General features: G+C 42.5%; 1 protein-coding gene across 4 annotated transcripts; it reads left to right on the forward strand.

Moving 5' to 3' along the window:
- Positions 1 to 685: 685 nt before the first annotated feature.
- On the forward strand, positions 686 to 14,536 carry ppp2r2ca (protein phosphatase 2, regulatory subunit B, gamma a). 4 transcript variants are annotated; one of them, XM_060046821.1, is made up of 10 exons: positions 686 to 1,006; positions 1,618 to 1,877; positions 2,596 to 2,693; positions 4,327 to 4,510; positions 5,295 to 5,407; positions 5,675 to 5,852; positions 8,234 to 8,398; positions 8,653 to 8,822; positions 10,374 to 10,465; positions 12,123 to 14,536. In XM_060046821.1, the coding sequence occupies exons 2-10, from the start codon at positions 1,814 to 1,816 to the stop codon at positions 12,418 to 12,420; spliced, it is 1,362 nt and encodes a 453-aa protein (XP_059902804.1). In that variant the 5' UTR covers positions 686 to 1,006; positions 1,618 to 1,813; the 3' UTR covers positions 12,421 to 14,536. The 4 variants fall into 4 exon arrangements, with proteins under 4 accessions (XP_059902804.1, XP_059902803.1, XP_059902805.1 ...); XM_060046820.1 differs by having other exon boundaries at positions 1,699 to 1,877; XM_060046822.1 differs by lacking the exon at positions 686 to 1,006 and adding an exon at positions 1,018 to 1,200 and having other exon boundaries at positions 1,699 to 1,877.
- The last annotated feature ends 462 nt before the right edge of the window (positions 14,537 to 14,998 follow it).

Consider the following 14,998-nt stretch of genomic DNA (forward strand, 5'->3'; position numbering starts at 1 on the left):
TTCTGCTATGCCACTAAATTGTACACACTTTGAAGTTTCCACACATAAATATGTGCCTTTAGAAGCGTGAACAAATATTTGTATGCTTGTTATTTTGTCATCTCAAAGCCAGAACCGAACCTCTTTCAGACTACATATAAATGAAACATGGTCGGCCAGTCAGCTATATCTCCCTGCTGAAGAAAGTAAAGCGCTGTTGTCATTACTAAATAGGTCTTTAGTTATCAGACGTTTCCCTAGATGCAACTGTTATTATGTAGGGTTGAGTGTTGTGTTACATATTGATCAGCAATGCAAATGTGATGAAATGCATAACAAACAAACTAACAAATCATATATATTTTTCCAAGCCATCTTGATTGTAAAAATTGTGCCGAGTACAGGGGAGCACACTTGCTTTGTACAGAATCGACCAAAAGCTTACTATAAGATGGTGGTAGAAAGTGAGATACCTAATTTCATATTATTCTATTTCGGTAAAAAATTACTTGGTCATCAAATTTGAAATAAACATGTGGTTCATAAATGGAAGCAGCTCACAGCATAGTCGACACTGACAGTGTTTGAATGTATACAAATATATATTTTTAATTGCAGTCCAACAGCACACTCTATTGGCCAAATATTTCTCCCTCTCTGCCTGCAGTGGGCGGTCCATCCAGGGACAGCTGTACTGTGATTGGCCGATGGAAGCGGAGGCTGCCATGACACAGTGGAAGCTGTGCAGAGCCTCTTCGACAGCATCAGCAGGCATCAGCCCTCCATCCTCCTCTTTTTCCTTTCTCTCGCTTTCTCTTTTTCATTCCCATCTGCTGCTCTGCTTTCACTGCCCAACCTTCATTCTCTCATATTCCTTCTCTCCTCTCTTTCATCATTGATTGAAAGGCCCATCCCTTCCCTCATCCTCAGGCCGACTGCATCAGAGGACATTCACGCAGCAGCAGCAGCAGCAGCAGCGGCAGCAGCAGCAGCAGAAGCAGAAGCAGAAGCAGCAGCAGGCAGACTGGTAGGTGTGCTCGTGGCCTCGCTCTCCGTTCTCTCTCAGTGCTGGCGTGGTTTCTGCTACATCGAGGACTACTGTCTACCTCAGCAGTGTGTGTCCTTGTGAGTCGTGGGAGCAGGTTGGAGGGTAGAGTGAAGGGTTGTCTAACACAACCACCGCACCCTGGGACCTGCTTCAACCACAGATGGAGGCCTCTGGTATTATAAGCTTTCATCCTGTGTGGGCCATACATGCTGTTGTTGTCACTGTGCTGCATTAGCCCCTTGGGATCTATGTTTCCACTTCTCCTTGTATACTACATACATCTAGACACTGCTCTATTCTTGTTTTTGTGAAATTTCTTCCCCTGTGTGTTTGTGTGCATGCAGGCGTGTGTTTCGATTTGGAGTTCTTCACTATCCTCTTTAATTCCCCTTCTAAAACCTCAACCTTCCTGAATACTACCGTCGTTACACTATTATACTACTGTCAGCATGTTGTGTTCGTCGACCCGTCCCTCTTTCCTCTGTTTGACCTCCACCACCTTCTGCCTCATATTGTCACTCACCTCCTTCACCTTTATCTCTCTCTCTATCCCCCTTCTCCCTCTCTTTCTCACCCTTTTCTCTCTACAGGTCTCCCCCTTTCTCTTTCTTTACGTCTCCCCCTCTCTCTGTCTGTCTCTCTGTCTCTGTGGGGTTTGGTGGCGATCCCAGAATGCCTTGCTCCATGCCATCCCGCTAGGCGTGAGCAGCATGGGTGGAGGCTGGGTGGGCAGAGAGAGCAGGGACAGGACGGAGGTGCTGACGGGTGGCGCTCCCTCTGCTTCAGATGGCCGAAGACACTGAGAGCCCTAAGATCAACCACAGCTTCCTGCGAGACTATGTCACCGAAGGTACGGCACACACAGCTTATAGTTCTCCTTAATGTTGGGAATGGGGATGCTGGGGATTATTCTGATGGTGAATAGGATGGATGAGGATTGTTGTTTATATCACAATATTATTATTATTAGTAGTAGTAGTGGTAGTATTAGTAGTAGCAGTACTAGTAGTAGGTAGCAGTCGAAGTAGAAGTAGATGTATTAGTAGTTACAGTAGTTTTGTAAACTCAATGGTTAAATCTTTTTAACGTGTATATAACGTGTAAATTAAAGTGTTATTAGAATGCTTAGTGTTATTCATATTTGCATTTTTATTAGTGTTTTTTTATGTTATTAGCATGGTTATTAGTGTTAAAAGAATGCTTAGTATTATTAGTGGTATTAGATGGTATATTATTTCAAGGAGATGTTGTTAGTGATAAGCTTGATGTTAATATTTCATGATTATTTGGGGCTCTGGAAAAACAATGCATCCGGACAGCTCCGTTAACCTCCTTTCTCGCTGAATTAGGATCTAAATCGAGCATGGGTCATCTGTCATTAGTTATTCTGGTATTTCTGAAATGAATACACTTTATCGATCCATCCATCCCTCTTTCTACATCCCTCTCTTTCTACCTCTCTGTCTCTCCTACACATTTATGAATAATTCCCTCTTATCTCCCCATTTCTCCAATAAAATGTTTTTTAATCAGCTGTTTGCTGTATTCTCCCCTTTCTTCTCTTCTAGCTGACGTCATCTCCACAGTGGAATTCAACCAGACAGGAGAGCTGCTGGCTACAGGAGATAAGGGGGGGCGTGTGGTCATCTTTCAAAGAGAGAGCGAGGTCAGTCCACTTCATCCATTTATACCCATGTATACCTTACGGTTAAACGACTAATTGTGTTGACTTGCAATGTGTAAATCAATTCAACTAGACGTTTACATCTTATGGAAGACAATTAAAAATGTATTAACTGATACTAGTCACTAATTGCTCAATCAAAAGTCACTCTTTCGCCTCAAACTTGTCAAGAAGGAAGCATTAGGGCGTCTACAAGTTCTAACAGACATCACCCAAATACCATCCTTGCTTCCCTTTGTATGTAGAATTCAAGTTTAATAATTACCCAGATCATGGTCTGGCTACTGGCTGGCTACGAGCCAGTTATATCTCTGACATGCTAGAGCCTAATGCAAGCGTACCAATGTTCCCTGGCTCCTTTGTTCCCTAATTCAATATTCTGTTCACAAACAAATCTTCCTATTATGTTGATGTTAAGTATGACCCGTTTCAAGTTATAATATTTTATAAATATTATCCAGTTTTCTTTCATTGGAACAAGGCTTTTTGTTTCATATTCTCATAGTAAAATGCCACAGTTGTAATGTAACAATATCACTGCATTGGTATTTGGAGATACCAGGGGCAAGTGGCCTGAAGCTTAGAATCTAGCCAGTAACTTGAGGTGTAAGGCCCGTGGGCTGGCGAGGGGCAGGGGAGGAGGTCTCAGTTGGAAGGCCCGGGTGCTGGACAAAAGCAGAGCAGGAGATCTCAGGGGGAGTTCCTGGATGCTGGGAGCGAGAGAGACAGGCAGAAATGCAGAGCCTTGGGGATCAGCGATATAGGGGGAGCTGTAGGAGCTTGGTGAGGTAGGAACCACGCAGGAGGCAGACAACGTAGACGAAACCCGCCAGGACGCCGGCCATGCATGCTGAACCGTTCAGGAAGGCATAACGTATGAAGTACCGCTTAGGAGGCCATAAAGCAGGTGGAACCGTTCAGGAAGCCATAACGTATGAAGAGCCGTTAAGGAAGCCATAACATATGAAGAACCGTTCAGGAGGCCATAACGCAAGTGGAACCGTTAAGGAGGCCATAACGTAGGTGGAACAATTCAGTAGGAAATAACGCAGGTGGAACCGTTCAGGAGGCCATAATGTAGGTTGAACCGTTCAGGAAGCCATAACGCAGGTAGAACCGTTCAGGAGGCCATAACGCAGGTGGAACTGTTCAGGAGGCCATAACGCAGGTAGAACCGTTCAGGAGGCCATAACGCAGGTGGAGCCATTCAGGAATCCGGCAATGTAGGAAGAACGGTTCTGAAGGCCTGAGACATATAGTTGAACCAGTCCAGATTCTGGCGACGTAGGAGGAACCACCCTGGTGGGTGTCGATGGAGGTATCCGATTGATGGTCTGGCTTCGGCTCGGGGGACATGAAATCGGACCGGGAATTAGACTAATTTTCCTAAGCCAGAGCGGGCCCTCTTCCAGCAACCTTGGATGCACAGGAGAGTATTTGATAATCATACTGTTCATCATCCATTCTTATGGCTGCTGGGTCTATGGTTTTGGTCTGTTATTTCGGTCACCACCAGTGCTCAATTTTTTTTTTACCCGAAACGACAATTAAAAAAAGTTGTTAGGGATAAAAGCATCTGCTAAATTGGTAAATGTGTTGCTTGTCTGCTCTGCAGTCTAAAGGAGAGCTGGAGGATTTGGGCGACATTGGGGACTCCGGAGAGTACAACGTGTACAGCACCTTCCAGAGTCATGAGCCTGACTTTGACTACCTGAAGAGCCTGGAGATCGAGGAGAAGATCAACAAGATCAGATGGCTACCTCAGCAGAATGCTGCCCACTTCCTCCTGTCCACCAATGGTGCGGAGCTAAGAATACGCTCACCAATGAAATGCTGAAGTGTAGCCTAGATCTTCAACACAATCTGTTAAAAAATATGATCCAAAATGTATCTGCTCACACAGAATAATCCAAGTGATGTTAATAATACCCCCCTGCAAAAAAAACAACACTAGAAAAAAGGAATAATTAAACGTAATCCAAATGGATTGATCTGACTAGGATTTGGGTCAAATCAGAGACTAGAAGGCGAGTCATTCGTTTGGGCCAAGTTAATACAATTCATGTTAAACCTTGATTGATTCTAGGTAAAACTTAAAACCTTTGACAACAAACACAAGTTGTTAGAATCAATGATCACCTGCAAGAAAGGGTCTTACTTGAATTTCCCTCAACTTAAGATTCACGGTTAGCTACGCCCGAGAGCTAATGACTCATCTGGAAGATATGCGACTTCTATAGATTATTTTTGTAAAATAGAAGCAACAAACAATGTGCTATTAAATTTATAGATATTCAGATGATGCTCAGGTTTACCATGCAAGGACTGTACATCTTAAACCTGTTCATTTGTTTAAATGGGCTACATTTTGCAGTGTTGCATGGGAGTGTTATATTTGTAATAGTTAGTGAATTCTAAGTATATATATTAAGAATTATTCTTTTAATGAAATACCAGTTCATAGACATTGTTAAAAAAAGATACAGATGAAATAGCTCAACTGAATGGGCTGAATAAGCCTGAACTGTATTGTGGACATGGTGTTGGTGTCTCAACATGCTCGCTCTCTGTTGCGTGTCACAGATAAGACCATTAAACTGTGGAAGGTCAGCGAGAGAGACAAGAGGCCTGAAGGATACAATCTGAAAGATGAGGAGGGGAGACTCAAGGACATCTCTACTGTTACCTCCTTACAGGTACACACACACACTTGCACACGCACACACACACACACACACACACACACACACACACACACACACACACACACACACACACACACACACACACACACACACACATACACACACACACACAGACACACACAAACTCAAATGTAGACATGCTGGGTCAACACAAATTACCTTTGGCCTTTTTGCTCTTTAGCCCTTCCTGTTCATATGTCATCCCTCCACACCAAGCTGCCTGTTAATACAACGCTGTACCATGATGTCCACTGGTAGGTTCCCGTGCTCAAACCCACAGACCTGATGGTGGAGGTGCGCCCCAGGCGGGTGTTCTCAAACGGACACACCTACCATGTCAACTCTATCTCCGTCAACAGCGACGGCGAGACATACCTCTCGGCCGACGACCTCCGCATCAATCTGTGGCACCTTGGCATCACCGACCGCAGCTTCAGTATCCTTCAGCTCTTACCCAGAGTCAGGCGGAGCAGTTGCCACTTGCAGACCCTCACCCACAATAACAAACCTAGTCCTAAAGCACTGTAAAACATACTTAAGAGAATAAGATCATTTAGAACATTTGGTCTGATCAGACTAGATCAGATCGGATGGCGTCCTCACTAGAGCCAATCTGTTCTACTGTGGAAGCATATTGGCGGAGAAATGGTATGTAAACAAAGAGAGAGTTACGGGTTGAACAAAATCTTTTTTTTTTAAGATTGTATCAGCTATATAAAACTGATTAATTATTATTATTATTATAGGATGTGATTTTAATGATAACATTACTGAAATCGTTATCGACATTCAATACAGATATGTCCAGTTCATTTTAAGCTATGAGCTACTTGAAATGTTATGTGTTATGTTATGTAAGTGTTGTATTATGCAACTATGCAATTATGCAACTTTAACTCAAAACAGCAACCCTTCAGATAACACGATAGTTGGTCGCCTCATTGTTTGTAAAAATGAATTTCCTCTGTGAGGACAATTATGATGATCTATCTAGCTGGCACAACTCTGACCAACTGCCAGTGGCTTACATATGACCAGGCTCCGGTTTGACCAGTCACCAATCAAAAGTCAAACAATGCTAAAGCCGGGTTTTGGAGGCTGGAAGTAGTGGTCATAGTCATGGTCAACATGAGAAGTAGACAGAGTCATGGTTATTACTGATTTCATTGACATACATATTTAAACAGACATATTTTATGGATGCAAACATATGCACGAATAATCTGTAATGTATCTTTAACCCCCTCCCTGGATTAATCATATATCTTCAAAAAAAAAAGTGTCATCACTGAAGATTGAACAGCATGTTATGTCAAATTTAACCACAGTCAGATTCAATGATATTGATAATACATGCCTAATATCGCTGCATAGGCAATCTCTCTCAGATGTGTCATGTCTATGTAATGTACCTGTGTCCCTGTGTCTGAAGCAGCAGTCAGGGACACACACTATGTTCCTGTCTGAGCTTCCTGGACAAGACAGGAAGTTGTGTTGTTTGCAAGTGCGTGGCAGTGTTTAAATGGAGGCTGACCTAGAAACATCTATGGAAGAACAGCTTAAATAATTCACTCACAGCAGCAGCTTTCTCCATGGATGCACACAGGACAAGGCTGTAAATAGAAGCACACAGAGAATTAGGATATGGTGGGGGTTAGAGAAAGGGTTTGGTGATACTGAGTAGGTAATTAAATATGTGTGGGTGTCTGTGTCTGTGTTTGTGTTTCGGAGTGCGAGTGTGTGCCTCCGTGCCTGCATGCACATGTGTGTTTATAATGTTATTTAAATGCAATAATGGCAATAGGACAATGTGTTTATGTTCATGGTTGTTTTATGTATTTATTTATTTATTTATTTACCACGTGTACAGAATACAACATGGTCACCTACCTAGACACTGCTATTCTTGTGATAAAAGTAGTTAATCTAGAAAACAAAAGAACAACATAAGCATCATAATGTTTAATCGTCCAAATCGTGTTTGGAAATGCATGCAGGTAAACTCAGAACCTTTCATAAAGAGTAGTGCACTATATCCCTCAGAACCTAGCTTATAGAGTATGGCACTATATGCTTCAGAACCTAGCTTATAGAGTGGTGCATTACATCCCCAGTAGCAGGGCCAAATAATTATGATTGCAGGAGCTAAGTGGGCGCTGGATTGTTTATAGCAGGTGCTAATACATTTTGAAGCAAAATATAATGACTAATAATACTACAAGAGAATATGAGATTCTATGATCCCGGGATAATTGGCAACATTATTTACAATTAGAACTAGGCGCCTGTTGTTGTGATTTGCAGCAAAGCGGTCAATCACTGCATTGATGTCAAATGCTTGGTCCTTATGGAACTGATCACAGCACACCCAGACTGCTGGTCTCAGGCAGTGTCTCCGCTTCTGTTCCTCAGCTCTTTAACCGGCGTGAGCAAGAAAAGCTCCTCTCACACTGATGTGACGGTAGTGTCACATCAGTTAATATAAATCATAATTACACTTAATATGATTCCATAGGTCGATTTTCAGTCCGATGTCTTCATAAACATATATATATATATATATATATATATATGTATGTATATGTACATGTAATTTGATTATTATTATACATTTATTTGCATCATATATATATCATCATATATTTAATCAAACAATGACTGAGGGGTTTGGGAAGGGGGGGCTTAGAGGGGACTCAGCCTTTTTCAGGGGGAGCTTCAGCTTCAAGAATTACTCATTGGAGAAACCACACAATACAGTACAATCAATGTGCCCATTGTGACTAGTTCCACGGCTCCTTGACCAGCTATCCCTCCCAGACATCGTGGACATTAAGCCGGCCAACATGGAGGAGCTGACGGAGGTGATCACGTCAGCAGAGTTCCACCCGCACCACTGCCACATGCTGGTGTACAGCAGCAGTAAGGGCACCCTGCGGCTGTGTGACATGAGGGCCTCGGCCCTCTGCGACCAGCACTCCAAACGTGAGCCATGTGTACTGTACGAGGAACAGCTGTGTGTTTCTATCATTTGTGATATCTTGTAATCCTGCAACATTAGCTATTTACAGCCACGGTGGCTGTGACTCTTAATTGTAGTGTCATGGGTTACCTTTACCATTTGAAAACATTGATACCTTTATGATATACCTTCTATTGAATGGGGTCTTTTGTGTGTATGAATAATCTCTTGCCACCAATTCAAGGTTATTAATTAGCTGAATGTGTTCTTGATGAAGTGTTTGAGGAGCCGGAGGATCCAGGAAGCAGGAGCTTCTTCTCTGAGATCATCTCCTCGGTGTCGGACGTCAAGTTCAGCCACAACGGGCGCTACCTGCTGACCAGAGACTACCTGACCGCCAAGGTGTGGGACCTGAACATGGACAAGGGCCCAGTGGAGACCTACCAGGTCAGCTAATAACACCTACATATACCCTATTATAACCAATTAGTAGCTATTATTCTAGATATCTCCTAACCATGCAGCTCTAGTTCTAAATATCTCCTAACCAATCAGCTCTAGTTCTAGATACTGCATCTCCTAACCAATCAGCTCTTGGTCTAGATATCTCCTAACCAATCAGCTCTAGGTCTAGATATCTCCTTATCAATCAGCTCTAGTTCTAGATATCTCCTAACCAATCAGCTCTAGTTATCTCCTAACCAATTGGCTCTAGTTCTAGATAACTCCTAACCAATCAGCTCTAGGTCTAGATATCTCCTAACCAATCAGCTCTAGGTCTAGATATCTCCTTACCAATCAGCTGTAGTTCTAGTTATCACCTAACCAATTACCTCTAGTTCTGGATATCTCCTAACCAATCAGCTCTAGTCCTAGATATCTCCTAACCAATCAGCTCTAGTTCTAGATATCACCTAAACAATTGGCTCTAGTTCTAGATATCTCCTAACCAATCAGCTCTAGTCCTAGATATCTCCCTACCAATCAGCTATAGTTCTAGATATCTCCTAACCAATCAGGTCTAGTCCTAGATATCTCCTAACCAATGAGCTCTAGTTCTAGATATCACCAAAAAAATTGGCTCTATTTCTAGATATCTCCTAACCAATCAGCTCTAGTTCTAGATATCTCCCTACCAATCAGCTATAGTTCTAGTTATCTCCTAACCAATCAGCTCTAGTTAACAATTATTCGAACATCAGATTACAAGCTAAACTGACAAGAAATAAGCACTACAATTATGAATGGTTAGGAGATAGTGCGGACAGGAGGAGAATATTTCCTATTTGAGTGGACGACAGTGAACCGAGCATAGGTGGTAGTGGTGAGGTTCTTTGCATCCATGAAATCATCGCGTCTCAAACGTCATCTTTCAACCGAATACGCAGTGCTGAAAGACAAACCAGTGGATTTTTCGTGACGGAGAGAAGTTCAATAGTTCAATAGTCACTGTTCAATAGTCAGGAACAAAGTCATTGCGTACCACATCTTGCTTGGACAACAGTTCTGTGAATTCTCACCGCTATTGTGAATTTTGAACGAACAGTAAACTAATAAATACATTCTGAAAAGAAAATCAAGAAATAAATTACCGTAAATTCACTCCTAAAAAACATCTTAAATAGCAGCTTTGGGGCCCTCTTGTGGTTTCCGAGGCCCTATGCAACCGCATATAGAAGGAAACGGCCACGTTTCTTGAACTCAAGGCCAAACATGTAAAGCTGACATAGTGGCGTCCAATCACAATACAGCCTTCTAACATAGCGAGAACAATTCAGGTAATAAACATATTACATTTTTACCGTCATGTTATGCAAGGCGCTTTGGATAAAACCATGTCCTACATTCCTAGATAATTTACATAACCTAGTTTGTCTCTTAATTATGTACTTATGTAATTGTAGCCTGTTGATATTTGATATTGTTGATATTTATGTTGATATTTATAATGTTGATATTTATTAAAAAAATACTCATTCTTTCTTGTTGCTGTTTTAGGTCCATGAGTACCTGAGGAGTAAGCTGTGTTCCCTCTATGAGAATGACTGCATCTTCGACAAGTTTGAGTGTGTGTGGAACAGTTCAGATAGGTAAGATAGTGATGGTAGGGATTTAGAGTTTGTATTGTATTCCTGAACCTCAAATATCTCAGTCCAACACTAAGGCAACACTAAAATGAATCCTAATCCATCCTGTATGCCTCTAGCCTGGGTATACCCATGCAGCCTTGCGCGCAATTTCATTTCGCGCTGCTAGGCACATGGACATATTATAGAATGGACACCGGATTCCAAAATGGCACCCATTTGTTCCTATGTAAACTGCTCAATGGCGCAGGGCAACATCGAGGAGAGATATGCTTCCGCATCATGGGAGCCTAGCCACGCCCTAGTTCATGACGTACCGGATGCAGAAATATTCTTGTTTTTTAGCATTGTAGCTCTCATAAGCAAGAGGTCTGAGCGATCGCAGTCGCATTGTTTACCGACCATGGAAGTATAAGATAACTTTATTATGAAAGATTGCTCCATATAACATATAATACCAACAACATACTAAATGTATGTTGGCCTAGAAAACAATACACTTCAATGTTATTGCTTAAGAAACAGATTCCATCCAACTATTTACGAAAAATGCTAGCAATAATTAAAAATAATAATGAAATCCCTTTATCCCTAAAACACTTTAAGTGATAAAAAGTCACCACAGTGCCTAAAAACCATCAACGTCATTCATGTTAAGTATAAGTAAAAACCTTGGACACGAGAAATTAACGGAGCCGTGCACTAGGCCCTCTCGAATGCCGGGCCGAAACAACATTTGTTTCACTACGACTCCTTTCAGCTGCCCACCCCTCCTTCTCCAGCAAAAAATAATGACATAAAACGGCTAACAAAACGCTTGAGGTGGCGTTTTGAAAAGAGAAAACTTTTTAGTACACGGCATGAAGATAATTATGAGCCTTTGATTGACATCCAGTCATTTTTTGCGGAGACACATTCCATTTCCCCACTTGTATTGGAGTAAACAGAGATATCTACTTCTGGGCCCCTTGAATCGAGGGACCCGTCCACAGCCCGCTTAAACAGCTGCAATACCAGGCTTGGCCGCTGAGCACTTGTGGATTGCGGAAGTATGCACTGTTCCTGGGGGCTTCGCTATGCAGCTTGGAATCCATGGATCAGATTTTCGCCTGAGATAGGGAACCAATCACAGAACGGGGAGGGACGGCAAGACGATGACGACGTCTATGCGACACACCCATCGTCTTCTTCCTCATCGAATTTATGTCGGTCTACACACATCATCTGGCATAATTGATACGATTGGCTTTGAGCTACATACAGACTCATGTGTTAGACATTCGTAGTGCCCAATAAACGGCTCCGGGCAATCGTAAACCACGCCTCAAATACGAGAAAATTAATGTGTGGTTCCCAGACCTCTTCTCAATGTAGATTGAGATGAGGTCTGGCGTTAGCCAGGCTAGTATGCCTCCATACATTGCTTATTTTCTATGTAAGGTAACCTGTTTATTTGATGCACTCGTTACATTCTTCTCCTCACAACCCCTTCTCCTGCTCTCCCCTCTCATCTCCTCCTCCCCCTCCTCTCTTCCTCCCCCATCCCCCGCTGTCTCCTTCCACCCTTGTCCTCTCTCTCCTCCCCTTCCTCCCCTGTCTCTGGTCTCTCTCCTCCCCTGCCTCCCCTTTCTCCGGTGTCTCTCCCCCCTCCGCCCCTCAGTGTGATCATGACCGGGGCGTACAACAGCTTCTTCCGAATGCTGGACCGGGAGACGGGCCGGGGCGTGACCCTGGAGGCGTGGCGGGAGAGCAGTAAGCCGCGGGCCGTGCTGCGCACGCGGCGCGTCTACACGGGCGGAAAGCGGCGCCGCGGGGACGTCGGCGTGGACAGCCTGGACTTCACCAAGAAGATCCTCCACATGGCGTGGCACCCGTCTGAGAACATCATCGCCATCGCCGCCACCAACAACCTGTACATCTTTCAGGACCGCGTCAGCCCCGACGCACACACACAGTGACGCAAAAGACCGACCAATGGACAGGGGCTGGGGGGAGGGGAGGAGAGTTTTATGTAACAAAGACAAGGAACTTTGAGATCTGGACCTACTGCTCTGGCTCAAAGGGAAGCCCTCAGTCTAGAAGAGGATGAGGGAGGAAGGCTGTGGAGCAGTGACACACACACAAACAAACACACACACACACACACACACACACACACACACACACACACACACACACACACACACACACACACACACACACACACACACACACACACACAGTATCTGATGGAGGAGGAGCTCCTTAAAGTGTTAACGTATTCTAATCCTAATCAGATATCAACGATATCCTTGGATCTTAACAATCACACTCCTCCTACAGATATTGAGCAATCTAGCCTCTAACAACGAGCGGTGCAGGAACATCTTCTGCTCCACTGAACTGGTAACTCTTGCGACAGACCAAAGGATATATTGCATAGCGAGGAAGGAGGCATTCCACCACTAGAGCTGACATTGCAGCCCCTCTTCGGATGTGGATGCAAGAAGCAGATCCCTCCAACCAGTCTTAGGCAGAATTAAATGTTTTTTTTTCACAATTGCAGAATATTTTAAGTGGTCTTACTGTGCAACTCTGAGTGGCAACAGTATCATACCCATTGCTAAATTTCTCCTTTTTAGAGCAGTGCTCTCGGAGAAACCATGCATATGGCCAATAATATAGGCCATATTCAATTTGCAATAATAATCGCACATCCTAGAACACAAATGTTGCCATTTATTTATTCATTTTGTGCTCCAAAACACAAGTATCCCTTCCACAGATATAAATGTATTCACCCATCACATTGTTAACTGTAAATACTTCTATTGGTTTTTCTAACCGCAACCAAGTTTGGCTCAGGCGAGCTGGCTCGTAGGTGAGGCTATTTATGTAGTCCACTCTGCCTGGACCTCATTCGACTATTCTGGGACAGCAATGTACTGAGTCTTAACATGTTAACATGTTAACATGTTAACATGTGCAGCACATTAACTATTGCTTTATTGAAGATGTTAGGTGTATTTCAGATGATGAACCAGAGTTATTTTATAATATGCGACGAGAAACTGATGGCCTAAACTGGTAGTTTAAGCCATGTGTTTAAGTACATTTGAGAATGGTTCAAACATAAAGTTAAGGTTAGAGTGCAGCCCACATGTTTTATTAAGAAGGAGGCCTCTGATTTAGCGCTCTGACTTCTGCTGTTTAAGGATGTTTTCAGATTGTCAGAACAGCAGTTACATTATGCATTGTTGCTGAGTAGTTAATATTAATTTGGAACAGTGCCATGCAATTTAAATGTGTCTTGTCAATCTGTTACAACACAAGCACACATGCTCCAGACAAGGCACTGTCAGTTTTTGGATGTAATTCAACCAGTGGATGTCTGTATCGATCTGAAGGGATTGGGTTTGATTGTTTACAGTGAAGTGCTTTGTTTTTTAAGTGCTTTAATATCCTGATCTGTTATTAGGTCGGGTTCCATAGCGGGTTGAAAAGACAAATTTACTTCAAATGCTTGTAGCCATTTGCATTACTTATACATAACGGTGGAGTCACTAAAATTAATCATGTTGACCAATGATCAGTGCAGAATAATTACATGTTGACCATTATCACTGCTGTATTACTGGTCTAACAGTCTATCCTACATGTTAGTATCTGTACCTCCATACTATGTCTGTACTGCATAACACAGTCAAATAACTACTTAAAATCACTAGGGAAGACACTAACACTGCATGACACTACAACAATGAATAAACAATAACAACGAACACAGAAACCACAGCAACACAACTGATCGACTGCATCACATGGCTTGTAGGCTCTTCCCCCTCTACCAGTAGGTAAGGGGTCAGAGCAGGTAGATTGTCATCACATAGTGCCACACAACTTAACAAATCTGTGGGAGAACTTGTGTTGAGGAGCACAGCAGCAGCTGCATGTTGCTATTATTCAATGCTACTAGCGTGTAAATCCATCATTACTTTGAAATAAGAAAAAAAGATATACTGAACACAATAATTGATCATTCAAATGAGTTGGATGAAATGAATGTGCAGTAATAATATATACCATGAACAAAAACATGTGTTATTGGTTTTCTTCACATGATTCTTATTACTGATGTTGCTAAAGCTTTTAAATCCTTATAGCAGCAAATATGTAAGTATGATAATAATGTTGTCTTTATAAAGTAAAAAGATAATCGGTTTCAAGGCACAGACCATTGAGAAGTTGTATTCAAGGTTAAGGTCGATGACATTTGGTGAGGTCACCTGTCAACGGCTTCATAAACCCTTTACCCACCTTTAATTCCAGGGAAACAAGCTAAAACAGTATTCCAGTAGAGACCTAAACATTTAAAAGAAAATACAATATCGATCTGGCCTACTATGATGTGCTTCTCTGAAAAGCTGCTACGGAGCCCGGGAGGTGACATGGGAGTAATTTTTTAATAAAGCTGCTCTGTATTTCTGAATTAATGAGTTAACTATCTCAGAATTCTTCGATCAGTTTTCATGGCCAAAAAAAATGTGCCCTGTTTTT

This window comes from Gadus macrocephalus, chromosome 3 (genome assembly GCF_031168955.1).
Source record: "Gadus macrocephalus chromosome 3, ASM3116895v1".
Classification (NCBI taxonomy): Eukaryota; Metazoa; Chordata; class Actinopteri; order Gadiformes; family Gadidae; genus Gadus; species Gadus macrocephalus.

Bases quoted from the DNA above. Each gene is read 5' to 3' on its own strand.
- ppp2r2ca (XM_060046821.1), top strand. From the start codon at position 1,814: ATGGCCGAAGACACTGAGAGCCCTAAGATCAACCACAGCTTCCTGCGA. The intron at 1,878-2,595 runs GTACGGCACACA...CTTCTCTTCTAG, and splicing joins GCGAGACTATGTCACCGAAG to CTGACGTCATCTCCACAGTG. The intron at 10,466-12,122 runs GTAAGATAGTGA...TCCGCCCCTCAG, and splicing joins GTGTGGAACAGTTCAGATAG to TGTGATCATGACCGGGGCGT.